Raw genomic sequence first — 27,296 nt, 5'->3', positions numbered from 1 at the left:
AAATCTGTGTGTGTGTTTTGGTCTTTTTAGGGCTGCATCTGCAGCATATGGAGGATCCCAGGCTGGGGGTCAAATGGAGCTGCACCTGCTGGCCTACACCACAGCCACAGCAATACCAGATTTGAGCCATGTCTGCAACTTATATCACAGTTCACTGCAATGACAGATCCTTAACCCACTGATCAGGGTCAGGGATTGAACCCACACCCTCATGGATACTAGTTGGGTTTGTTACCTCTGAGCCACAATGGGAACTCCTCGAAAATCTCTTCTAAATCTACACATGTTTGACCTAACAGCATGCCAAAAACACTCAAAATTGGATCTAATGGCTAGATGCTATTAAGTTAACTCCTGCATAGGCAAAAACTCACTGTAATTTCTTCAGAACTATGATTTCTTATTTACACACTGCCTTGTCTATAAATTGCTAAACAAAATTAAGCTCTGTACTGACTGCATGTATATTTATACACCTTTAGTTCCTTCAAAAAAACCCTCTGACCATAGGAATTTTCATTTTGCAGCCAAGGAAACAGGTTCAGAGATGAGATTCCCCACATCACGTGCTCGCCAGTCTGGAGTCCCCTCTAAGAGCGCTACACTCCCTTCTGGGTTTATCTACACATCTAGGGTGAATTCCACGGTTATCTCACAGAACTGTTTTGGAAACCCTGGGGAAGCTTATTTTATGGAAATTTCCTGAGGATATAGAAGGTGCCAAGTTAGGAGGAAAATAAAAACTCAATCCCCAAAACAACTGGTAGAAGCAGTCTTTTCAGAAAGATTTCAGTTAATGAAGTTGACTCCTGAAACATTATTTGGAAGATCTTCACACAAGTGAGTGCAATCCTTCATTCTCCTCAAATGCTGGAGGGGTAGGGAGTGGGGCACCTAAGTCACTTGAGCCTGATAAGATGGGTGTGCCTAGCACTGCTCAGTTGGCTCTCATAACCTTCGAAAAAAATCGAGTATTTGTATCTAGACTCCAGTCTGATTCAGGCTCCCAGCCCCCAACCCACAAGCTTAATGACGTACTGAAATCCCAGTGACAACTTCCACATTACTTACTAGGAAATGCACACATTTCAAGTGCATCTGCTAGTAGATACTTAGACCGTTTGTAATGACACTGGGTCACAAACACTATTACTTGGGTCTTTTCAGAGCCCTTCTTTTTGCTTCAGGGGCAATAGACTTGGGCAGAGTGTAATTGGACACAAAGCACGCAAAGATCTGACACAGCTCCTGCTTCCTGAGTGTCTCAAGCCCACAACCGACTTATACAGGGTCCTTCAACTTTTTTTTCCTTTTCATTTCACGTTGGTGAAGTGCGAATTCTCCTGGGGCAATTTAGCCTTCTGGTAAAAGGGAGTCTCCTGGATTACCTCTGGCCGCGCTGTGCAGGGCTTCCGTATACCCCAGGGACAGCAGGCTGGAGCTGTCTGCCTTCTCAGCTTCACATTCTGAAGATGTGGGGCCGCCCCCTAGTCACAGGCTTGTCAGTTCAGTATACCTTCTTAAATTTCCTAACTGACGGCGCAGTCCCGAGGCCGCAGGGCCTTTGGGAAAGCCCTCTGGACAGGGGCATGAAGTATCGGTGGCTGCTAAGCCTTCCACGTTTCAGCGAGAGCTTCCTACGGGGTGGTCGGAGGAGAGACGAAGGCTCTCCTGCCCTGGAGTACAGTTTGGCTCCGATCCACCCAACTTGGAGGCTACAGAAGCACACAGAACTCGGGCGGCGGTAGCACAGGCCGATTTTCTGCTCTTCTCCGCACGCTCTTCCGCCCGCGCCACCCTAGCCCCCGCCCCTCCGCCCTCCTCACAGGAACCAGCGCCCTCACCGCTCCCGCGCTTCTCCACTGCCACCCGCAGTGGCCTGCCTTTTATAGGAGTTGTAGCCAATGAGGACTCGCCTTGCCTTCTGCCCGCCCGCCTGGCCAATCCCCGCGCCCCTTGTGTAATCTTCGGCTCTTCGGCTGCTCTCGGCTATTTTCGTTGTTGCTGGCTTTTTCAGGGGCTGCTCGTTCGCAGCCAGAGACGCTTCTTTTTTTTCCGGGTTCGGAGCCGTTCCGGATGCTCTAGGGTGCCGGATGTCTGATCTCCGGATAACTGAGGCGTTTCTGTACATGGATTATCTGGTAGGTGTGGGGCAGGGGTGGCGTGTCGCCTCTCGGATCCCTATGTGCACGATGTCCCTCCGCCTGGGGGAACAGCGTTTTTGCTTTCTTTCTTTGGGATGGGATGCCTTTTGGGTTCTTGCTCCCTCTGCCAGCTCTTGAGCTGTGCCGGGATTCGGCGGGGCGGCAGCCGAGCCGGCGGAGCCGCAGCTAGGAGAGGGTGGTGAGGCTGACAGGTAAAGGTGCGGCCCGGGCCAGCGGTGCCGCGAGGCGAGGGGCGCGCCGAGGTGGGGGGGTCCCTGAGAGATGAAGCCGCGGTAGTGGGGCGTCCCCTGCCAGCGGTCAGGTTCTTTGCTTCTCGCTGCGCTCCTGCAGAGGACTTTGTGAGGAAGCAGGAGTTTTCCTCTCTCCCTTTAGCAGAACTCCAGGTGCTATTAAAGAACCATAACTAGAATGGCTTACTAAGTGCCCGGCAGCTCCGGTCATTTGGTCGTTATTAGATCTCTAAAGCTATGACCTGGGTCGCAGCAAGGTTTTAAAAACACATTACCATAAAGTAGACGGGACTAAACTACATCGCAGCCTGGCTGGAACTGGACTGGAGAGGGGCAGGCATTGCTTCCCAGTTCCTGCCGTGGATGCATGCCACTTTTACCCTGTGCACGGATTGGATCCTACCTGTGCTTTTTAGGCCAGGCTTGTGCTGAGTTCATGTGGGAAAAGTGTCGGCCCAAAGCTGGAACTGAACATTACTTGAAGAATGGACTTGTTTTGTGTGTGTGTGTGTGTGGAATTGTGCAAGCACCATGTATTGTTCCAGAAATTGTTTTTACCCAGAGCTGCGTGTTTGTGTTTCTCATTGACATTGGCTGTTTTCGATCCTAAACAATTACCAGGTTTACTTTGTTAGCCAGAACCGTTATTGCAATGCAGAGTTGAAGTAGATGGTTAAAAACTGACTGTGCTGTCTTGTTGGGCACAAGCACAGTTTCTGACTGCAGATTGGCCTGGCAGAGATTTGCTAGTGCCTTCTAGGAATTAACGTTTAATGTTGTACTAAGAAAGACTGAATGCTTTCATGGTCAAGAAATGCTGGACAAGGACTGCTTCTGTAATGCTGCCTTGTATTTGGGTTATTTCCCCTAAAGCTTCCTGATCTGATGGTTTTGTGGGGAGCAATGGTGAATGAAGTTAACGCATGACCTTGTAAACAGAGGGGAGTCAAAAATTCTGAGTTCAAATTCTGTTTTGATCGTTTGTTGATGTAGGAAACTTCCTCTTTGTGATAAAGGGAAATTATCCTTCCACTGCTGAAGCAGGTTAAGGGGTTGGCAGTCATTGTAGGTTAGGAGAGTTGGCAAACGTTACTTAAAGATTTTTCTGAATTTAACTTATTTTGTAGTTTGTTCTGTAAAATACAGTTCTGTGGTTTTGTTTTGTAGTCTGCTAGAATTAAAGCCAAAGTTTGTTGAGGCTATTTATCAAATAAGACATGGCCATATTACCTATACTATTGAAAGCTAATTTTGGAGACTTAAGTAGTTCCTAAAAAGGGAGTAGATCTGATTGTTTTATCATCTTATTTACTGGGTGAGTTTTAAATTTGCAAATTGCCTGCGTCACAAAGCTGTCTTTGGGGTGCCAAAGCTGTTAGTGGGGAAAACAATTGGAAGAGTCTGTTTACTCAGGTTAATTTCTGGATGGAGAGTTTAAGGGTGGGTGGATGAATGTGGGGCTCTACTTTACCTTAAAAGCAGACTAATTTTTTTTTGTCAGTTTCCTCACAACATTGTGTCAAGATCACAATGACATGAGTCTCAAATTGACATGCCTTTTTAAATTTTTACTTCTATGCCCCCACATAGCCTATGCATTCCTACTTGAAAAAAAATCATTTTGTCCCCTTAAATATGATTTTCTTTTTTTCTTTTTTGGTCTTTTTAGGTCTGAACCCGAGGCAAATGGAGACTCCCAGGCTGGGGGTCGAATTGGAGCTGTAGCTGCTGGCTACAGCCACAGCAGCGCTGGATCCGAGCCATGTCTGCGACCTACACCACAGCTCACGGCAATGCCACATCTTTAACCCACTCACTGAGCAAGGCCAGGGATTGAACCTGCGTCCTCACGGATGCTAAATATGATTCTTAAATATGATATTTTTTTAAAATTCAGAAGTGCAGTGAAACAGTCTCACCAAAATTATTTGGCTAATCATTGGCAGTGAGAAAAAAAACTGTTAAAGGAAATAAGTCCATTCTTATGAGCATGCCAAGTATCTGCTGTGAAAACATTGAAGGAAATCCTTAAACTTGAAGTTGAAAGGAAACAGCCCTCCTGAGGTGGTCTTCTGTGTTTAATTTTGCTTATCAGCTCTCAAGAGAAAATATTTCACACATCTTTCTTTGCTTCTTACTTTTCAGACTCATTTGCTAGCATATACTCTGGGTATGGTATTTATTAAAAACCAGTTTCTAAAAAATGAAATTTTTGTTGGATCTTACTTTGAAAATCGACACCCAAGTTCTTTTATCTCTTCCAGAGAAAATACACTCTTTTTATTCTGACTTTGACTCTAGATTTTGCTGAGCTTGTGGACTAGAGTAAGTGCCCTGTCCATGCATTGATAGGAGTAATGTGTGTGCTGTCTTTTCTTCTCTTTTCTTTTAAATTGGTGTTTTTGATTTCTTGCTGTTGCTGTTTGGAAGCTGGAAGAGGGAGCTGTGTGTGTGTGTATTGTCCGTTCTTTGGGCTGGATGGCATCACTTAACCTTTTTTATTTGGAGGAGAGTGGAAAGGAAGGGAAATGAGAGAGAGGTAGAGGTGCTATTTTTAACAGTTTTCATTAAGGTTGAGGATATTAGAACAGATGGGGAAGCCCTCTGATCCTTGTGACTGCTGTTTCTTAAAAGAAATACTCTTAATTGGAGGTGACATAAGGTGAGGGATAGAGATAGTGCCAATATTAGGACAGAGTGTTTTTTTTGTCTTTTTGCCTTTTCTAGGGCCACTTCTGCAGCATATGGAGGTTCCCAGGCTAGGGGTCTAATCAGAGCTGTAGCCACCAGCCTACACCACAGCCACAGCAACGCAGCATCCAAGCTGTGTCTGCGACCTACACCACAGCTCATGGCAACACCGGATCCTTAACTCACTGAGCAAGGCCAGGGATCGAACCCGAAACGTAACGGTTCCTAGTCGGATTCGTTAACCACTGCGCCATGACGGGAACTCCAGGACAGAGTTTTTATTGATTTCAGTTTAGGGGAATAATGGTAATATGCTAATCCTAAATAATTATATGTATTACTCCTTGCCCAGTCTTTATTTGCTGAATTGAATGAATTTGAGACGAGAAGGGACAGTTCTACTCTCCAGTTTCTAAGCTAAGGCAAGATAAAATCTGTTTGGATTAGGTGTTTTGCTCTGGGGAATGCAAAATGTATCTTTTAACTTGAAGATTATCAAGATATAATTGGTTTAACCTGGGTGGCTGTTTTTGATGTAAAAGTCTGTTTTCCAGCTGACAAGGGAATCTGCCTGACAGGACACATATCTTTTTTCCCATTTTTATGATGGGCTTTAAAGGCCTTGTTCACACCTGTCAGGTCTGTGGGTAAAGATTTTGCTGCTATTCCAACAGGCGATACCAGCATCTTTCTCTCTCTCTCCTGACAGGTAGAACTAGTAAAACAAAGGGTGGAGCTTTTTGAAGAAGGTAGGAGAAAATTGTCAAGTTAAAATAGAAAAACATGTGTACCAAGTGGACAAGATCACCTTCTAGATTTCCTTTCAGTTTAACATCCTTTGTGCCCTGACTCATGTTGATTGGTCTGGATTTTACCCTTTTTCCACCTCTGCCATCAAACAGTAGCAATAATATTTATTTATGCTTTGTGTAATGCTGCTGCTGATGACATGAGATAACAGAGAGAAAGTGATTTATAAATAGTATATTGCTTTTCAGGTGTAAGACGCTGATGTACTATGGTTACGTTGCTGTTACTATTATACCTTCTGTGGAATGACTATTAGAGCTCAGTGGTAAATATTGGGCTTCTTTTTAAATTAGTCTCAGTATAAGGAAAGGTTTAGCGAACAATCAGTACGCAGGAAGTCAAGACTCTAGAGGATTTTTTTAATACCTGAAAATAAAACCACATTCTGATATTTTCTTTAATCCACTTAATATTTATGGAACCCTTGCTTTGTGCGTGATGCTGAGTCATGGTGGATGCCCAGCTGGGATCCCCATGGCTATATGATTGGCAGGCAGATGACTCCTCAGCAACCTGTGGCAGGACAGTTGGGTGGGTACATGGGGGAGGAGGCAGCTTCTAATGTGCTCCTTGGCTTTGTGGTAGGTTTCTCCTATGTTTGTTTGTTCGTTTTTTTCTCTTTAGGTCTGCACCAGCGGCATAGGGAAGTTCCCAGACTAGGGGTTCAATTGGAACCACAGCCATCCGCCTATGTCACGGCCACAGCAATGCTAGGTCTGAGCTGCATCTGTGACTACACCACAGCTCACGGCAAGGCTGGATCCTTAACCCACTGATCGAGGCCAGGGATCAAAACTGCATCCTCATGGATACTAGTCAGCTTTGTTACTGCTGAGCCACAACAGGAACTCCTGCAAAGCTAGGCTTCAAACTGTGACAACTAAAAGTGTGTCATTGGTCTTGGATGCTAACTGTCAGATAATGATCATTGCACATGTGTGTTGGGTTTGAGGTCTCATGAGGCCAGGATTCTAGGTTTCCTCCTTGTAGAGGCTGGTGAATTTGGCCTAATTTCTTGGTCATAGGCAGTCCCTGTCATTAATAAAAATTTTGTGTGTCAATGGGAAGCATCAGGTGAGAGAAGATAAGTGGATTAGCACAAATCCATCACCATTTGCAGAATGCAAACCAGCTAATGAACCAAGAACAGAAACCTGTGATGTACACAGAGCCCTCAGGTATTAGGTTCTAAATGAGCCCATTGGAAAGGAGGAGGGATTGCACATTTGTGACTTTATCTGATGGTGTCTCAAAAGTGTGCTGTTTTTAACTCTGAATCACTAAGACCATTATAACTTGTATGTTCTATGATCACACTGACCATAAAATAACGAGATAGGCCAAGCATTTTTAATCTTAACTGCAACTGGCTTAGTCATGTAGATATTCTTTTTTTGATAAATCTTAAGATAAAAATAATCAGAATGCAAACAGTTTTCATAGCAGAAAAAATTTTACAAAGATCTATACCATTAGGCAGGGACTGCAATACAAAGGCGGTAGCTCTGGTTCTGGACCTTCTATTGTCCCAGGCTTGTTGCATGAGTCCTAAGAGAGGACCCATGGGGACAGGAGTCACACCCTCTGGGAGCTTGGATTCTGAAGGACACCTCAGCCATGTACCTGTAGGTGTGCTGGGGGTGGGGGAGAATCAATTAACACTTACTGAGCACTTACTGTGTGCTAGATAATGTGTTTTCGACTGGTACTGCATTAAACCCAGGCTCAGAGAGGTTGTACAATTTCCCCAAGTTCACACAGCTGGCAAGTAATAGAGCTGGGATTATGGCCCCAGAATCCTCCCTCTTCACTGCCTTCTTCGCTCGTTGGTGTTAAAGCTGTTGGGTTGCATTTGAAATTTAGACAGTGTATTTCATGAAAATTCCCATGCTGCTTCTTGAGTAAAGAAACAATGGGTTGGGAGCAGGCTGACTGATGTTCCCCATGTACTTGAGGGCTTGGCGCAACCTAATGACTGTTAAGGAAAAAGCTGGATGGAAAAAACTGGGTTGAGTCCTGACCTTCCTGCCCTGTGATGTTCTGACTCTGGTGACTGAGGTGACCTGCAGTATCTAATGTTTCATCAAGTGACCACACATGGGTTTCCAGGCAACCCTGATTCTCAGCTCCCTAGTGTCACTTCAGGGGTACATTCAGAGCCACAGGCCCTAGTCATCTTTTGAAAAAGTCCCTGAGACTGGGGCTCTGTCCATCAGTTTATTTGAAGTCTGCTCAGCTCCTTAACCAAGTGCTGCCTGGGAAGTGGGGCTGTGCTGGCTAGACGCGGGGCCTCAAGTAGCCTTTTGCATATGGAATTCAGATGGGCAAAGTCTGATGATATTAATTCTAAAGGATTTGTTTTTTGAGGTAGACTAGAAGGAGAGAGAGATTTTTAGGGAACGTTTAGCAACTGCGTTTTTGTTAACAAATGCTTATCAGGTCTCACAAATTGAGTTAACAATAGGCTTTTATTTTGGAGGCTGGGGGTCCCGTAGTTATGCTGTGGTTCTGCCCCTGGCTTCTTCCTCAAATACCTCTGGTGTTTGGTTGAATCTAAGAAGCCCAGTTCTTGTTGACCCTCATTTCTGCACGTATCTGCAAAAATGAGTACATTTACTCCTAGCAGGGCTGACTTCATGAGCATTTTGCTTAGAGGGGTACCCTCGCTTGGCTTAATGCTCAGATGGTTACCCATCTTAACTTTGGGTGCTTCACAAATCTTTTCATTGTCCAATCTGTGACCTTTATCAATGCAGGGTCCTTGGCCATCTTGATCATTCTTTTATCACCAGTGTTGAGTCTGGTGCCTGGTAAATAGGGAATCATGTAACCAAGTATAGTGCAAAGTGTTTTACTTTGCATCACCTAACTTAATCCTCTCAACGGTCCTATTAATTAGATACTACAGACTTATGCAAGACGTATAGATTGAGAAAAGGGGAAGCTTGAGGCACTGAGGTGGAGTATTGGCCAGGATCATGTAACCGGTGGAATGTCAGGACTGGACTATGAGCCCAGCCTGGTAGGTTCTAAGCTGATGCCTGAAAGTGTTTTTCAGTACTGCCTACTTAGCAATAATGAATAGTGTTGAGAGGATGAGTGAGAGATGCCATGATTCAGATACAGGGCTGGAAATTGAGAGGCCACTTGATTGCTGCCATCACCTGGTCACCTGGGAGAAGCCCTTGAGGGGACTCAGTGATGGCCCTGCTACAGTTGGGGAAGTACGTGGATTTGTGCCTTAAGTTGAGAGTTTGCTCACTGATTTTTGCTTTCGTTTGTTTACCCACTCTTGCTTTCACCCTTGTGCATAAGTGTTGGTGCTCTGCTCTGTGGCTCACAGCCAAACACGTGACATGATTTTTAATAGTAACTAACCACGTCAGAAGGTGGATTTGCAGGACCATGACCTTTATCAGGTTCCTTTGTACATAGGTTTGCTGGGTACTATTTTGACTTCTGGATTGCCTCTTTTGAGGGTTGAGGGCTCAGATCCTAGCAGTTGTGGCCATGTCTCTCCCAAGAGGGATTCCCAGGGGTCCTTGTTTCAATAGGAGAGCTACTTCTCTGGCCTGTCAGGGGGAAGCAGATGACAGTCTGGAGCCGTCCCAGGACCATTGATTAAGGCACAGAAGATCCGCATCTGTTCCTAGTCAACCTGCACATGGAGTCAGGAGCTAAAGTGAAGTACAATTCTTTTGAAGCTTTATGTTTAATAAATACGAGTACAAGTAGAGAAAACAAGAAAACACTTTTATCTACCTCCCTCCCTGATTGAAATTGTTAGCATTTTGCCGTTTTAACTTAAACTCTGTGTTCTTATAAAAAAAACTTTAGGGCAAAAGCCTTCTGCTCTCCCACTTTCTTCTGCTTCCCTTCTCAGTAGTGACAGCTCCCCTCAAACTAGTGGGTATCATCTTCATGTGTGTTTTTGTCTTTTTATCATATTTGCATGTGTACATAATATATACTATTGTTGTATGTTAATGATTTTAAAGACAATATAACATAACCACCCTTTGTGAAACTCATTTTATTTTTTTAAAAAAATTTATTGTAGTTGATTTACAAGATAATTTCTGCTGTACAGCAAAAGAGATTCAGTTATACATGTACACACATCCATTCTCTTTGACATTCTTTTCCCACACAGGTTATTGCAGAATATTTTTTTTTAAAGAATAAAATACATATATTTAAACACAATTACATTCAAACAGATTATTATATCATGGATCTTAAGAAACAGATTAAGTGTCTCCCTCTGGAGAAGTGGAATGGAAAATACGCTGAGACAAATAGGAAATTTATTCTACGCTTTATCCCATTTTGTATCGCTTTCATCTTTACTATTTAGTATTATCTATTACATTTCAATTTTTCTTTAAAAATTGGCCTTATATTAAAATTGTGTATATTCAACTAAAATTTGTAGAGAAGAAAGCCTTATATACCATTAAATATTTTATATAGCATAATAAAAAGAATAACTGGTAAGAATAACAAAAATAATACACCCTCTGAAAATGAGTAAAATAGAAAATGCATAAATTGGTTAAAAAACATTGTAACTATATAAATATATCCTCACAATTTGTTACATCTTGTTGATTCTTCAATATAGGCATTACACCATTCTAGGTGATAAGACATTATAGACCTTACATTGTACCATGGAGAGAAATGGTTAATAATAATACAATTGTAGAACTGTATTTAATTGTACAGTTGCATTAATTATAATTAACATAAATTCTTTGGAGAGGAAATCAGAATCAGATCTAAGAAGACTTCAACATTCCAAGAATGATGTCAAATGACCCCCTTCATGGTGGATTATGCACTTATTTACTATGAGATATATTTCTTCTCCAGAGAGTCCTTGTTTGTGTATCAGTTGTAGATTTTTGGTTTGATATGGGTCTATATGTATATGAGATTGTTTTAGGTTGTTGTTCTCTTAATTACAAGTTCATCTCCAGTGTTCTGCATTTGTATCCACCTCTTATGATTTCTGATTTTGGTGGATAATGTGCATGGATAATTTCGTATCTTTACTGTATATATATCTTTACTATATATGGTGAGCCTTGTCATTTGTGGAATTTTTGTTTCCTGTTGCTCTCTTTTCTTTTCTGCCTAGAGAAGTTCCTTTAGTATTTGTTGTAAGGCTGGTTTAGTATTGCTGAATTCTCTCAACTTTTGCTTATCTGTGAAGGTTTTGATTTCTCCTTTGAATCTGAATGAGAGCCTTGCTGGGTAAAGTAATCCTGGTTGGAGGTTTTTTCCTTGTTAAGTATATCATGCCACTCCCTTCTGGCCTGCAGAGTTTCTGGTGAAAAATCTGCTCATAACCTTATTGGGGTTCCCCTGTATGTTACTTGTTTCTTTTCCCTAGCTGCTTTCAAGATTTTCTCTTTGTCTTTAATTTTGGTCAGTTTGATTAATATGTGTCTCAGGGTGTTCCTCCTTGGGTTTATTTTATGTGGTACTCATTGTGCTTCCTGGATTTGAGTGAGTGGTTCCTTTCCCATGTGAGGCAAGTTTTTGGCTATTATCTCTTGGAATATTTTTTCTGTCCCCTTTTCTCTCTCTTCTCCTTCTGGCACCCCTATAATACGGATGTTGGTGCATTTAACGTTGTACCAGAGTTCTCTGAGACTCTCTTCATTTGTTTTCAATCTTTTTTCTCTTTTCTGTTCTGCATCCGTAATTTCTACTAATCTGTCCTCCACCTTGCTTATTTGTTCTTCTGCCTCCTGTATTCTGCTGTTAGCTGCTTCTAGTGAATTTTTTATTTCAGTTATTGTATTTTGCATCTCTTCTTGTTTAAGTTTTATGTCTTCTATCTCTTTGCTCAGTGTTTCCTGTAAGTTATCCATCTTTGCCTCCAGTTTGTTTCCAGTGTCTTGCATCATCTTCCACATCAACAGTCTAAAGTCTTTTTCCTGGAGGCTAAGAATCTCCTTCTTGCTTAGCTGCTTTTCTGGGGTTTTTCCTTTCTCTCTCATCTGAGTTATAGTTCTCTGTCTTTTCATGTTTATAGGTTTTTGGTGTGGTGACCTTTTTACAGATGATAGAGTTGTAGCCTCTCTTACTTCTGGTGTCTGCCCCCCTTGTGGCTGAAGTTGGTATGGGGGGCTTGTTGTAGGCTTCCTTATGGGAGGGGCTGATGCCTGCCCACTGGTAGGTGGAGCTGATTCTAATCCCTCTGGTGGTTGGGGCTTAGTCTCTGGATGGGATTGGAGGCAGCTATGTGCCTGAGGGGTCTTTAGGTAGCCTGTTTACTGAGGGGTGGGGCTGTGATCCCATCTGGGTTGTTGTTTGCCTTGGGGCTGCTCAGTGCTGACTGATGGGTGGGGCCAGATTTTCCCAAAATGGCCACGTCCAGAGAAAGGCAGCTGCTGAATGTTCCCGAGAGCTTTGCCTTCAATGTCCTTCCCTCACAACAAGCCACATTCACCCCTGTTTTCCCAGGATGTCCTCCAAGAACTGCAGTCAGGTTTGACCCAGATTCCCATGGAGCCCTCGCTCTGCCCTGGGACCCAGTGCATGTGAAAGTCTGTGTGCACCTTTTAAGAATGGTGTCTCTGTTTCCCCCAGTCCTATGGAGCTCCTGTGCACAAGCCCCACTGGCCTTCAATGCCAGATGCTCCAGGGGCTCTTTCTCTCAGTGCCAGATCCCCACATGTGAGGGTTTGATGTGGGGCTCAGAACTCTCACTCCTGTAGGTGAGTCTCTGAACCAGTTAGTTTTCAGTCTGGAGCTTCCCACCTGGGAGGTGTGGGGTTGTTTATATCACGTATTTGCCCCTCCTACCTCTTGATGTGGCCTCCTCTTTGTCTTCCGGGAGTCAGATATTTTCTCCAAGGTTTCTGGTCCATTTGGATGAAGAGTGCTCAGTCTTTAGTTGTGAATTGTGTTGTTTTTAGGAGAGAAGTTGAGCTCCAATCCTTCTATTCCGTCATCTTAATCCTCTCTTGTGAAACTCATTTTATTTCTCTAATGATTTCGAGATTAATAAATGTTAACTGTATGTATCAATAGACATTTATTTTGTATTTCCAGTTAGGATATTACCATTTCTGGTTTCATATGTAGAGATCTTATTTGGATTTTGTGAGAAGCTCAAAGAAAAGAAGAGGTGTTTGTTTTGAGGCATGATTTTACATGTGTACTTGTTTTCAGTACTACACAATGAATCATAAGTTGTTTAATAAAATTGTGTTATGTGCCTTTCAGTCTATTACGATTCATCAGCTTGTTTTATGGTTTGCAACAATTGTTTTGCAATCGTATTAACACATGTACATGTTTATATATATTCTTGCCTGTGTAGGGAATGAGATGATTTTGGTAACATTAAGGTAAAAGCTTAGGAAATTTGGAAAGCACAGCAAAGCACACAATGGAAAAAAATATATGTCTGTAGTTCAGGCACCTCACACAGAAGCAGTTAATAGTTTTCAATCCTGCATTATAATGAAGACAAGGTTTTATAACTTGCTCTTTACACTTAAACTGTTAAAACTTATCTTCTGCAACATTAACTTTCTTCATTATACCCATAAGCCATAATTTTCTTAAATAACCACCTTTTCACAGACTTTTTATGTTCTAATTTTTATTTTGTTAATATTTGTTACAAATAATGTTGCAATAGATATTCCACAAACCTTGGGTATTTTATGATAGTGTATTGTGAAGAGCAGTAATTTTGTTAATGGGTCTTAGTGCAAAAAAGAGGTTTCATTGCCAAGTAAGTTTGGAAACTAGGTCAAACAAAGTTAAACAAGTTTGTTTATTGTATAGCCTTTAATATGCAAATGTACATGTATATCTATAAAAGGGAGAGTATTATGTGCAATGTTTCCTATCCTTTGGAGTATTTTATGATCAAGTTTTGGAAATAGATTTTATGTAGGGTCAAAAGATAGGTGCATTTTAAAGCTTTGATATATTGAATAAATAAGTTAATATTTGTAATGCACCTAGAACCATGCCTGGGATATAATCAGCTGCTGTTAAGTCTAAGTTATGTAATAAAGCTGGTGATAATGCTAATTAACATTTATTGAGACTTTTATTCTGTCCTAGATTTTGCAGGAAGTGTTTAATATGCATTCACCATTCGTTGAGTCCTTTCAACAACCCTCTGAGAGGTGTAGGAGCTAGTATTCCTATTTTGTGGTTGAGGAAGCTGAGGCTGAGTAGGAATTGAGTAATCATAACTGCCTCAGTTGTTAGGACATTTAGTGACACATCCATAACCTTAATCTGTACCTGTTTTTATTATTGTGATAGAGAAGAAAAAGTTTGAAGGTCTGTATTTGATTCCCAGATATTCCACCTGTTAATTGCATGATATAAGGTATTTTCCAAATGCCAGTCCATAGCAAAATTGAAAAGCCAGAGTGTTGTAAAGGTTTAATTTATAGACTTAAAAAATGGATTATAGGAGTTCCCGTCGAGGCGCAGTGGTTAACGAATCTGACTAGGAACCATGAGGTTGCGGGTTCAGTCCCTGCCCTTGCTCAGTGGGTTAACGATCCGGTGTTGCCATGAGCTGTGGTGTAGGTTGCAGACACGGCTCGGATCCCTCGTTGCTGTGGCTCTGGTGTAGGCCGGTGGCTACAGCTCCGATTCGACCCCTAGCCTGGGAACCTCCACATGCTGCGGGAGCGGCCCAAGAAATAGCAAAAAAGACCAAAAAAAAAAAAAAAAAAAGGATTATATCTTTCCAACTTCTTGTAGATATTTAGAATATATTGTCTATACTGATGATAGTGAACAATGGTCTTTCTCAAATTATTACCTGGCAGAATAAAAAGATGACAGACCTTCCCCACTCTCAAATTTGTGTGTCTGGATGGATGTGTGTATACATTTAGAATGTACTTATTTCTTTTTTCTTTTTTTTTTTTTTTTTGTCTTTTTGCTATTTCTTGGGCCGCTCCTGCGGCATATGGAGGTTCCCAGGCTAGGGGTCCAATCGGAGCTTTAGCCACCGGCCTACACCAGTGCCACAGCAACGCGGGATCTGAGCCGCGTCTGCAACCTACACCACAGCTCATGGCAACGCCAGATCGTTAACCCACTGAACAAGGCCAGGGACCGAACCCGCAACCTCATGGTTCCGAGTCGGATTCGTTAACCACTGCACCACGACGGGAACTCCTAGAATGTACTTATTTCTAAAACCCTCAATACTGGGAACCTAGTTTAAGACAGATTACTCTGAACCACAGTTTCCTCATTTGGAAAACTCAGATGGCATCAGAGCCCTCTGATGATTACTGGTTATGTTTTTATTAATGCTAAAGTGCTGTTTTAAAAAAATCACATTATAATTTCTATACTGATTGAAGAGTCCATAGGGCTCAATATAATGACATCAGCAGAGGGAGAGGGCTCCAGTGCAGATAAAGTGAGTTTTTCTCTTGTGTATGTCTTAACCCCTCACCCTCTTCAGTGACACCGTGGGGATTTTGTTAAATCTTGAAAAATGACAGTGTACAATTTTTGTGAAATAATGCAACTAAATATTACATAGGAACACATTCTTTCTGGAATGTTTTAAGAGTTGGGCACCAAAAATTTGTACCTGACCTTGGACAAAATGTGTTTTTTGGTCTGTTTTGCAGATTACACATATTGGGACTTGTCCCCCAAAGAATGTTAAGGTTCATGTTTACTATCACTTAATTTTTCTTTTTTCCTTTCTTCTCTGATTCAGGTTTTTTTAAGGTAACAATTATGACTACTAAATGAGAATCTTATTTACTAAAAAGTTTTAACCTAGGACTTTTTTTTTTTTTTTTTCTGAATTACTGCCTTTATTTACTAACTTTCGGAATACTATGTTGTTTTTCTAGCTTTCTCCAGAGGTGACTAAGTATTTTTATTTCTATTAACATTTGAATGAAAAGAAATTTAGTGTATTTATTACAATTTAAAAAATTATTACACACATCATCCCATAACCTAGGGCTTTTTTGAGGGTTGAATGAGATAAAGTTATTACGTAAAGGAAACGTGCACCAATTTTTTTCTAATCAAATGTTTTATTCACTCAGCGTGGTTTTTTAGTTGAGATATAATTTACATGAGGTAAAGCATGTAGTTTTAAGGGTACAGGTAGATGAATTTATATGTACCTGTATCTTGTAAGCACCCTCAGATGGCAGTATAAAAGATTTCTAATACCTCAAATACTCCTAGGCAATATTGACATAGATTAGTTTTGCCTGATTCTAAACTTGATATAAATGGAATCACAACTGAGTATTCTTTTTGTGTGACTTAATTCACTCAGTATACCTGGGTGTTCATCCATGTTGCATGGATCAGTTTCTCTTTTGTTACAATGTAATATTGTGTGAATATACTACTACTAATCTGTCCATTCTATTGTTGATGGGCCTTTAGATTATTTCCAGTTTGGGAGTGTTTAGAATACAGCTGCAACAAGCATTCTTATGCATGGTTTGGGTGGAAATACTCATTTCTGTAGGGTAAAGTTGAATTTCAGGTTCACAGGGCACAGGTATGTTTACTAAATAAAACCAAATATGGTTCCAAAGTGGTTGTACCAATTAGACTTCTGCCAGTGGTGTAGAGTTCCAGTTATTCCATATCCTCACCAATAGTTTTTACGTTGTCAGTCCTTCTCTTTACCCATTCTGATGAGTGTGTACTCCAAAGAAATTTAAAGAGCTATTTCCATATGTTCAGGCACAAGAACAATGTTATAAGGCATATTTTTTAAATTTGGAGATATTACTTGGCCATATTCTGGAATCCCTACATTATTTAGTTGTGTTATTCATTTGAAATCTGGCCTACTGAAGAGGTACTATGGGGGTTAATGGACCTGACTGTATCTCTGGCTTTGCAGCCAAAGTGGGAGGTTTGGACAAATCAGTCAATGTGATTGTCTTCAATTTCTTCATCTCTAAAAAGATGGGATTAATGACATAACCTCACATGTTTCTTCTATTTCAAGATTTTTCTGTCATCTTGTATCCTCAGAATAGCTATCCTTTTTCCTATTTTTAATTCTTTAAGTGATTATAAAGTTACCTTTACATAATTTATCATTCATTTACTGAACTCCAGTTATTCATAAGCCTTTTATGCTCTGGTGCTGTCCTGGGCACTAGGGTTATACAAATGAATACAATATTGACTGCCCTCAAGGAATTTATACGCTTGTAGAGATGAAGAGAAGCAGTTATGTCTTAGAGTGGTATATTCTCTCTTCTCTCCTTTTTTTTTTTTTTTTTTGTGCCATGCACATGGAAGTTTCCAGGCCAGGGAATGAACCCTCGCCAGAGCAGCCATCTGAGCTGCTGCAGTGACAATACTGAATCCTTAACCCACTGTTCCATAGGGGAACTCCAGGAGTGGCATATTCTATTTAGAGGGAAATAAAGGTTCTAATGGAGTATATGAAAGGGGAACTTCACCTGGACTTGAGGGCCAAGGAGAGCTTTTCAGAGGAGCCATTTTCAATTTGCAACATTGAAGTTGAGTAGAGTTGGCCCAGTGACAGGCAGGGCCAGGTAGAAGGAACAGCTTGTACAGGGACTTAGGGGTGAGTAACCCCATCACTTAAGGAACTCCAAGGGAGCAGAGTCAGGAACAGTGGCTGCACTTGAAGCTGCAGAGTCCATCTAGGGTCACATCATGGGAACCTTCAAAGTTTGCCTAGAGTGACATGGTCATTTCTGGCTTGCAGTGTGAAGAAGGGTTGGAAAGGACACCCAGACTGGAGGGAGAAGACCCGTTAGGAAAATGCTGTCCTGATTGAGGAATGAAATGATGGTATTCAAAGCCAGGTAGGGGCAGGAAGGATGCAGAAGAGTAGATGGATTTAAGCAACATTTGAGAATTACTAGCATTTTATAAATGGATATCAAAGATGAGAACAGAGGAGATTTTAGGGATAATTTTCTGGTTTTTGGTTTGAGCCTCACCCTGGTTATCTATCCCTGAGTGACAAACTACCTAAAGCAGTGGCTTAATAGTCATTTATTTCACTCATGAATCTGGAGGTAAATTGGGTTCAGCTAGGCTGTTCTTGCTTAGGATTCCTTAGGATGTTACAATCAGATGGTGGCTGGGGGTCATCTCAAGGCTACTTCATATACTAGTCTAGCACCTGGGGAGGGAACATGCAAATCCTAGGGCCGGAAAAGCATGGACTCCCGGGGCATCTTACTATCTAACCTAGTCTCAGCCATCACACAGCATCGCTTCTACGGAATTGTGTTCATCACTGCAGTCACAAAGGCATGCTTGGGGCCAAGTTTAGGAGGAAGTCACAGGGTTTATGGGCATGTTTTAGGACTGGTACAGGCATCATGGAGGCTAGTTGGGTCACATACTGTGGTTGGTGACATTTGAATAGCACGTGGAGAGGGAAAATGAGTTTGATTTTGGAGTTAGCGTTGCTTATGCAAAATTCGAGTTGAGATTTCATGGGAGTAGATGGGGGCACTGAGGTGAGTTCTGGATGTTCAGTTTAAAATAGTATGCAACATTTGTTACTTGCCCTAAATATACTATATTAAATCATCACATGGGATACACAATGCAAAGTATTTTTTATGCAATATTTATTGCTGTTACCATTTTAGAGATTAGGAGACCGAGGCTTAGAGAAATTGAGTGTCATTCCTGTCATGTAATGGAGCCAGAATTTGAACCCAGGTTTTGCTAACGTCTGACCTCACATCCTTACCGCTTATATGGTAACTAAAGCTCTGGCCACATCCAGGCTCGTCCAGGGAGGGTAGTGCAGAATGATGAGGGGCAAACCTGAGGAAGCCCAGTGCCTTGATCAGTGCCAGCACATAGTAGGCACGCGAATCTCAAGAGGACCCCTAAGGAAAGAGCGCTGAAAGGTTGGGAGAAAACCTGGAGTGTGTCTGCAGAGTGTCCTATCAAGCAGGCTGAGAAGGGAGGCTTTCCAGGAGGAGGAAGTTGCCAATTGTGTTAACTGTGGCCCAGAGATTGTGGAAGATAATGGCTGCAAGGTGACTTCTGGGTTCCTGTCAGCCGTGACTTTGGCCAGAGCGCCCTCAGAGGCCATGTGGGAAGTGAGGAAATGACGTCCCTGCAGCTGAGTCTGTCCAGAAATTTTACCATGAATGGGAAGAGGGCCAGGGCTGAAACTGGAGGGTGGGGATGTGGAGGGGCAATGCCCCGTTAAATGGGACTGAACTTGAGATGGTTAAATGCCGATGAAGTGCAATGTGAGGTCGTCTTACCAAGCATGATTGAAATGTGATGGCATAGGGGTCAAGCTGCAGAAGGTACAGTGGAGAATGAGGGTGATGATGACCAGGGACACAGACGTGGTGGGTGCTGGGTAGTGTTGAAGTCATCAGAGATCATGACTGAACAATGACAGAAATCTGGTGGCTGTGTGACTTTTTTGTTCCCCCTCTTCCAGAGTTTGAAACTGGGCGTAGGTTTCAAAGGATTAATCCAACTGTTCAAGCACTTGGATTAATAAAGGTTGTGCTTTTTCCAAGGTGGTTCAATGGGTGGATAATAAAGTAGAGGAATTTAGGACACTGGCAAGAGGATGGTTGAAGTGATGGACTGTCCTGAGCTCTGAGGTAATAGAGAGGAAGGAATGGGGAGTAGAAAATAGAGGATGGTGCACTTAGGTGGTCTTGGATGAGGCTGGACAATGGGTGTTATTTGGATTAACTGTTCATAAAACTGTAGGAAGAGAATTCAGTGCAGGAGACAATAGAGGGGAGGCTCCAGTGTGTGATCAACAGTAGGAAGGATGGAGAGCTTAGCAGGCAGGAGAGGAAATACAGCCAAGGTGCTGGATGGAGCATCCTTGTGGTTGATGAAGTCACCAGGACCAGGGCAGGACTTAGGTTGGAGCAAAAGCAGAGGCAGATGCAGAAATCCTCAGTGAAAAGTGGGCAAGTTTGGCCAATGTTATTGACAAGGAGAGGTAGGTAGTGATTGATATTAGAGCTCATGGGCCATGAGCCTTGAAAGGAGTAGGGGAAGGAGCATTCTGGATCCTCAAAGGTGATCTCAAAGGATGGTGTTAGGCCACAAGGTAGAGGGGGTATTTAACAAGGCTCTTGCAGATGTAGAGGAGTTTGTTTCATGGTCGAGTGCTACAGGCTTTGGGTAGAACTGTCTGCCTGGCTCCACTGCTCTAGCTTTGGTAAGTTACTTCTCAGTGCCTCACTTCCTCCCTTGTTAATAAGAGTAACTACCTCTTGGGTTTATTGTGAGGATTAACTGGAATAGTACATGTTCTCTAGGGCAGTGCCTGCCATCCTTTCCTCTGCCACCTCCTCTCATTGGCATCAAAGCAACAACAAGAAAACCCCTTCTCTATGTTGATACTGGCGGGCACTTCCTACAGGCTCTAGGGAGTAGGGAGTCTGTTTTTCAGCTGGTAAAACTGAGACATGGAAAGATGAAGCAGCTTGTTGGAGGAAATATAGCTGGGATGTGGCATCGTTAAGCTTTGAACCCAGGAAGACTTGCTTGGAAGCCCTTCCCTCTTGACCAGCAGGCACATTAACTACTCCACCCTCCCCACCTGCACCACGTCCACCCCCAGGGCAGAAGGCTCCAAGGAGTGCTGGGGAGAGAGTGGCTGCTGCCTGGTTAGCTCGATGGGGAGGAGGCACAGAGCTGGGTGGGGTGAGGATAACAGCCGTATGAAAGATGGTAGAATCAGGTGGATGTTTTCCCAAAATAATTCCTTTTCTTTCAGTCTGTCTCTTTCTCCCCTTTCTTTCCTTTCTGTCTCTCTTCACCCTTGGCATATGTAAGTTCCCAGGCTTGGGGTCAAATTAGAGCTGTAGCTGCTGGCCTACACCACAGCCATAGCAACGCGGGATCTAAGCCACATCTGCAACCTACACCACAGCTCACAGCAACGCCAGATCCTTAATCTACTGAGCGAGGCCAGGCATCGAACCTGTGTCTTCATGGATGCTAGTCAGATTTGTTTCTGCTGAGCCGCGATGGGAACTCTCCAAAATAATTTCATCCAGCAGCTCCCTGGCCAGGGAGGTGCAAGAAGGTGGGCCCAACTTAGTTGTGTGGCAGGGAGGGAGTCCAAGGTCAGAAACAGACCCATGGTTCAATTACTTGATTGTTAAGATCCTCAGCCTATACTTTCCACTCCAAGCAGTTACATTTCCAAAGGAGTCCTGGTGCCTGGTGAGTGAAGGGCCTGGCCTCTCTCAGGGAACTCTGCTGATAACCTGTCCCTCTTGCACAGACTGCATCTCCTTGGAAGGGTGCCTGGGGTTTGGGTCCCCTCAAGCCCTCTGGCACTGGAGTCCCAGGGCAGAGAACTGGTGGTTCCAGGTGCTGAGTCCAAAGCTGACAAGGATGGCCTGCCCACTGGACTGAAAGCCGGTCACCAGCAGCTCACTGGGGGCTGGGAGTTGCTTTTACAAAGGCAGCCTGGTTAGGGCTGCTTGGTCAGGGCAGCCTGTGAGCAAGTCTGCATGTGCCATGTCGGGAACAATCACCTAGTCATCGGGAAGCATTGTTAGTGAAGCTACCTACAGTGGCTTGTGTGAGCCTGGCTAGTTAAAACGATCACAGAGAGCACGGTGTTGCAGAAATAGTTTTTTGTCAGAGAGTTCACCTTTCCCCTCATCGTCTGATTTCAGCCTTCTCTCTTGCAGTCTTCCATTACTCAAACTAACTTGGGGCTCCTTCCAGGGCTGCTCCCAGGCCTGCCCTAGACCATTAAGCTCACTGGATACCACACGGAGGTGCCTGGCCAAGGGAGCAATGTACCTGTGCTCCAGGCCCTGCCCAGCTTGCCAAGGTCCCTCTTGTGCATTGGCACAGAGGTGCTAATGGGCTAGCTTCAGCCCTGCCTGGGGCCTTGATTCCTGTCTCTGTTACGGGACAAAACCCATTGTGTCACAGGGCAGGGCTGGGTTGTGGGCCTCTTTGCATCCCCGAGAAATGGCATAGGTACACAAGATAGCTGCTGAGTCAGTAGTTGGGCTGAAAAGCTGCATGGAGTTAGGTTTAAGGGCATTGACCTTGGAGTCAGACTCCCTGCATTTGCATTCTAGCTCTGTCACGTTCCTGCTGTGCAGCTTCTGTGCCTCAGTTTCCTCATTTGCGAAATGGGCATAATAATAGTATCTACCTCTGAATTGAGTTAAAATATATAAAACACTTAAGAGAGTCTAGTGCCACAAGAACTTAGAAGTATTGGCTATTTCTTTATATGGAACCACAAAAGACCCAGAATCGCCAAAGCAATCCTGAGAAACAAAAACCAAGCAGGAGGCATAACTCTCCCAGACTTCAAGAAATACTACAAAGCCACAGTCATCAAAACAGTGTGGTACTGGTATCAAAACAGACAGACCAATGGAACAGAATAGAGAATCCAGAAATGAACCCTGACACCTATGGTCAATTAATCTTTGACAAGGGAGGCAAGAACATAAAATGGGAAAAAGAAAGTCTATTCAGCAAGCATTGCTAGGAAACCTGGACAGCTGCATGCAAAGCAATGAGACTAGAACACACCCTCACACCGTGCAGAACAATAAACTCAAAATGGCTGAAAGACTTAAATATATGACAGGACACCATCAAACTCCTAGAAGAAAACATAGGCAAAACACTCTCTGACATCAACATCATGAATATTTTCTCAGGTCAGTCTCCCAAAGCAATAGAAATTCGAGCAAAAATAAACCCATGGGACCTCATCAAACTGAAAAGCTTTTGCACAGCAAAGGAAACCCAAAAGAAAACAAAAAGACAACTTACAGAATGGGAGAAAATAGTTTCAAATGATGCAACGGACAAAGGCTTAATCTCTAGAATATATAAACAACTTATACAACCCAACAGCAAAAAGGCCAATCAACCAATGGAAAAATGGGCAAAACACCTGAACAGACTGTTCTCCAAGGAAAATATACAGATGGCCAACAAACACATGAAAAAATGCTCAACATCGCTGATTATAAGAGAAATGCACATCAAAACTACCATGAGATACCACTTCACACCAGTCAGAATGGCCATCATTAATAAGTCCACAAATAACAGGTGCTGGAGGGGCTGTGGAGAAAAGGGAACCCTCCTGCACTGTTGGTGGGAATGTAAACTGGTACAGCCACTATGGAGAACAGTTTGGAGATACCTTAGAAATCTATACATAGAACTTCCACTTGACCCCACTCTTGGGCATCTATCCGGACAAAACTCTACTTAAAAGAGACACATGCATCCGCATGTTCATTGCAGCACTATTCACAATGGAAGGACATGGAAACAACCCAAATGTCCATCGACAGATGATTGGATTTGGAAGATGTGTTATATATACACAATGGAATACTATCAGCCATAAAAAAGAATGACATAATGCCACTTGCAGCAACATGGATGGAACTAGAGACTCTCATACTGAGTGAAATGAGCCAGAAAGACAAAGACAAATACCATATGATATCACTTATAACTGGAATCTAATATCCAGCACAAATGAACATCTCCACAGAAAAGAAAAGCATGGACTTGGAGAAAAGACTTGTGGCTGCCTGATGGGAGGGGGAGGGAGTGGGAGGGATCGGGAGCTTGGGCTTATCAGACACAACTTAGAATAGATTTGCAAGGAGATCCTGCTGAGTAGCATTGAGAACTATGTCTAGATACTCATGTTGCAACAGAACAAAGGGTGGGGGAAAAAACTGTAACTGCAATGTATACATCTAAGGATAACCTGACCCCCTTGCTGTACAGTGGGGAAAAAAAAAAAATAAGTATTGGCTATTTCTGAATTGGAACTTTGTATATAAAACAAGCATTTAAGATACTGTTGTCACCAAAAAGATCCCACCAATTCTCTTCATTCTTCCAGTACCAGCTTTTCAAAAATCTTTCTGCCTCCTCCTGATGAACACAGTGCAGAGTAACTCGGTTAAAGATACTGCAGCTACTTGTTGATGTGTAGGGGCAGCTGTGTCTGATGTATAGGGTGAAAGGTCCTGGCACGGCAGAGGTTGGCCCACATCATTCCTTGGGCCAATTCTGCTTAGGCTATTGCATAAGTTTGGCCACATGAGGCAATTCATTTTAAGTGGGAAAGTTTTCTGAGGACCTGTGATAGAATTACACTCATATTTGGAGTGCTCAGCTTCTCTTTGGTTGGAATCATAGAGTGTGTGAGTCAAGTTTCTGCTTTTGAGAACCCTTCTTCCTAGCGTGTGATTGGCCAGTGCTCTGATCCCTTCTTAGAAATGTTTTTTGAGAGGCAGCATGTAGAGGATGGAGGACCGGATCGATTTATGGGATAGTGTCATCATTTTGAATGTTCCCTGAATATGGCTGGTTCTTTTCTCAGACCACCGTGCTGGATGTAGAAAACCTCTTGAGATGATTGAAGTTTTGCTCCTCTGTTTCACTTTAGATAGAAATGTTGTTCGTGTATGTTCACTAGTAATATTTCTCTTAGAGTAGTACAATTTGCTCCAGGATTTATTGGGTTTTCAAGAGACATGTTCTAAAAACTGGGTCATTGAGACAGGATTATTTGATCATTCCTAGGCTTCCTTTGCATTTCCTGACTTTTTCAGGGCCCCTGTGAGCTGACCTTGGGCTGTGGGCAGGATTACTTCATGCACTTGAAGTGGAGTTCTTCTCTCTTATTTGTAGACTCCGTCTGCAGCCTGAGTGTGTAGGAAATAGATTCCTGTACTAGTGGTGATTTAGTTTTCTCCCAAATATGCCTTTATTTGGGGGAATGCCTAACCATATTGGTCATCTTTGGAAATACCCATAGGTGGATATTTTGCATTTTTTTCCTTTGAGCTGCTCCACGGCATATGGCGTTCCCAGGCCAGGAGTCAGGATCCGAGCCACAGTTGCAACTAGCCACAGCTGCAACAGTGCAAAATCCTTTAACCCACTGTGCTGAGGGGCTGGGGATTGAACTTGTGCCCTGGTGGTACAGAAAAGCAGCCAATAGGAATTTTATTTTCCATTTCTTGACTTCTGAGGGCTAACCTCTCTCTGAGTTTTATCGTAGATAATTAGGTGAGCTTAATAGCCACTTTGAATAGTTTCAGAAAACAGGCTTAGTAAAAACTTTCTCTTTTGATTCCCATGTCAAGAAGAGAGATCTTGAGCTTCTGAGTTTAAAACTCTTGGTATTGGATTATTTGTTACAAGGGAGAGCACAAGTATAACACAAGTATAATAAAACAAATTGCTTAAAAAGTTGAAATTATAAAGAGCTATATAAGAAGTGATGAATAGTTAAAATATTGTTACAAAAGTTGTCTTGAATAAACCTTAAAATGAATGATTGTGAAGAAGTGATGGAGATAAAGAATCAAGATTTGAAAGTTCCTGCTGTGGCACAGTGGGTTAAGGATCGGGTGTTGTCTCTGTGGTGGTACAGGCTCCATCCCCAGCCTGGTGCAGTGGGTTAAGAATCGGGTGTTGCCACAGCTGTGGCTTGGATTCAGTCCCTGGCTTGGGATCTTCGATTATGCTGAAGGTATGGCCTAAAAAGAAATAATGGAAAAAAAAAAAAAAAAAGAATCAAGATTCAATAAGCTCATTCACAGTTTGAATCTCTTGATCTTTTAAAAGCAGTTGTCTTCTGTTCCCCAAATCCAGAGTGCTTAAGAGTTTATCTCTGAGGCAAGGGTCTTTAATCCTAACTGTGTTATGTTACTGCATTGAGTGATTTTAAAACAAAAGCAGAAACAGCAAATGAAGAGTCTTCTAGGAGTGGGTGTGAATACAGATAGAGAGAACAAACAAGTGATTCCCAGTGTGTGGGGGGGAGACAAAGTAGGGGATTAAAAGATATAAACTAGCACATATAAAATAAGCCACAAGGATGTATTGTACAGCATGGGAAATACAGCCAGTGTTTTATAATAACTATAAATGGACTGTAACATTTAAAAATTGTGAATCACTATATTGTACTTATTGTAACTTAAGCAATATTGTAGAGCTATACTTAATTTAAAAACATCTCTCTGTAGATGAAATCAAAATAAAAAAGAACTTGCAACTAAAAAAAAAAAAAGTGGGTGTGAGTAGCATTTTCCTGGGTATTGAAAATGAGCAAGGAGTTTCATTTTACTAAACAACATTTCCATGAGAGTTTATTTGCTTGAAATGAAACATAGTGACTTAAGGTCCTCAATTTTAAATGAGATGCCCAGCCTTGTGTTCAAATACCTAGTTACAGCAAGAAAAGTAACTGCTAGGTTTTAAAATACTCCTTGAAGGATACATATGAGATTAGTTTGGGGAAAAGAGAAGTCCTATTCTCCCTTCCCCCATCTCTCTCCCCTTCCTAAGTTTCCTCACTTCACAAACACTTGCTGAGGAACTTAATGTTGGTAGGTCTTCGAGCATCATAGACAATACAGGAATAAATCTGCTGGTTACTGCACTGTAGCCTGTAACATTGAATATAATACAGTTCTTTGCTTATGGAAAAACACTGGATGATGGCCTTAGAACAGGGTTGACAAACTTTCTCTGTAAAGGACCAGCTAGTAAATATTAGTCTTTGCAGGCCTGTAGTCTGTGTCTCAACTACTTGCCTCTGCCATTGTTGCACAAAAGCAGCCACAGATAATACCTACATATAAAGACCGGGCTGTGTTCCAATAAAGCTTTATTTCCAAAAAACAGGCAGTGGGCCAGATTTGGCCCATGGATTTTAGTTTGCCAGCGTCTGGGCTTGTGAAGTAGGATTTACCTCCTTGGTGAAGAGAGGCAATATTTCATTATTTTTTTGCTGTGCTTGTGACATGCAGAAGTTCCTAGGCCAGGGATGAAAGCCACGTCACAGCAGTAACAATGCTGGGTCCTTAACCTGCTGAGCTGAGCCACCAGGGAATTCCTTTCATTCATTGTATTTTTCATTGACATCAGAGTTTGGTTTTGCAGTTGCAGGGTATCTTGAAAGGAGACAATGTGATCAGTGGCTTATTTATTAGAAGGATGTAAATAGCATGCTGTATTGAATTTCTAGAAGTCAGACTATCATGAGAGGGTAAGAGTTGTAGGAAGGCAGGTGGTTCATGGTTAGAAGGAGCTTTATCATAAGGTTTATTCATGTCCCTTGAATAGGAAATGGCAAAGCAGAAGCTGTTTATAGAAGGGAGGCATTCATGCCCTGAATAATAAGATTCCTTTCAACTTTCTGTCCACTTTTTGCCTGTTTATCAGTTCTAATATGTCAAGCAATCTCCTTTTTTTTTTAAACCATGAGTTATTTAAAATCTTTATGTTATAGGGTCAGATTTCAAATGTTTGTTTTGATTTAATCATTGGAATTCTTTTTCCAACCAATTTTATGCAGAACTCATATACAAAACAAGCA

At 42.3% G+C, this 27,296-nt stretch overlaps 1 protein-coding gene across 3 annotated transcripts in view; it reads left to right on the top strand.

Annotated features, from left to right (window-relative positions):
- The first annotated feature begins 1,997 nt into the window (after positions 1–1,997).
- ARL15 (ADP ribosylation factor like GTPase 15) overlaps positions 1,998–27,296 on the top strand; it is a 442,112-nt gene continuing 416,813 nt past the window's right edge. For all 3 annotated transcript variants that reach the window (XM_021076689.2, XM_085002263.1, XM_085002262.1), the window contains exon 1: positions 1,998–2,141. In XM_021076689.2, the coding sequence (XP_020932348.1) occupies positions 2,094–2,141 (48 nt within the window). In that variant the 5' untranslated portion in view covers positions 1,998–2,093. The remainder of the gene's footprint in view (positions 2,142–27,296) is intronic.

The sequence above is a fragment of the Sus scrofa genome, chromosome 16 (genome assembly GCF_054392235.1).
Source record: "Sus scrofa isolate SSC_HxYL_T2T_F1_AM1 chromosome 16, Sscrofa_HxYL_maternal_Yorkshire_Landrace_v2.0, whole genome shotgun sequence".
Classification (NCBI taxonomy): Eukaryota; Metazoa; Chordata; class Mammalia; order Artiodactyla; family Suidae; genus Sus; species Sus scrofa.
This window is presented reverse-complemented; position numbering and strand designations above follow the sequence as displayed.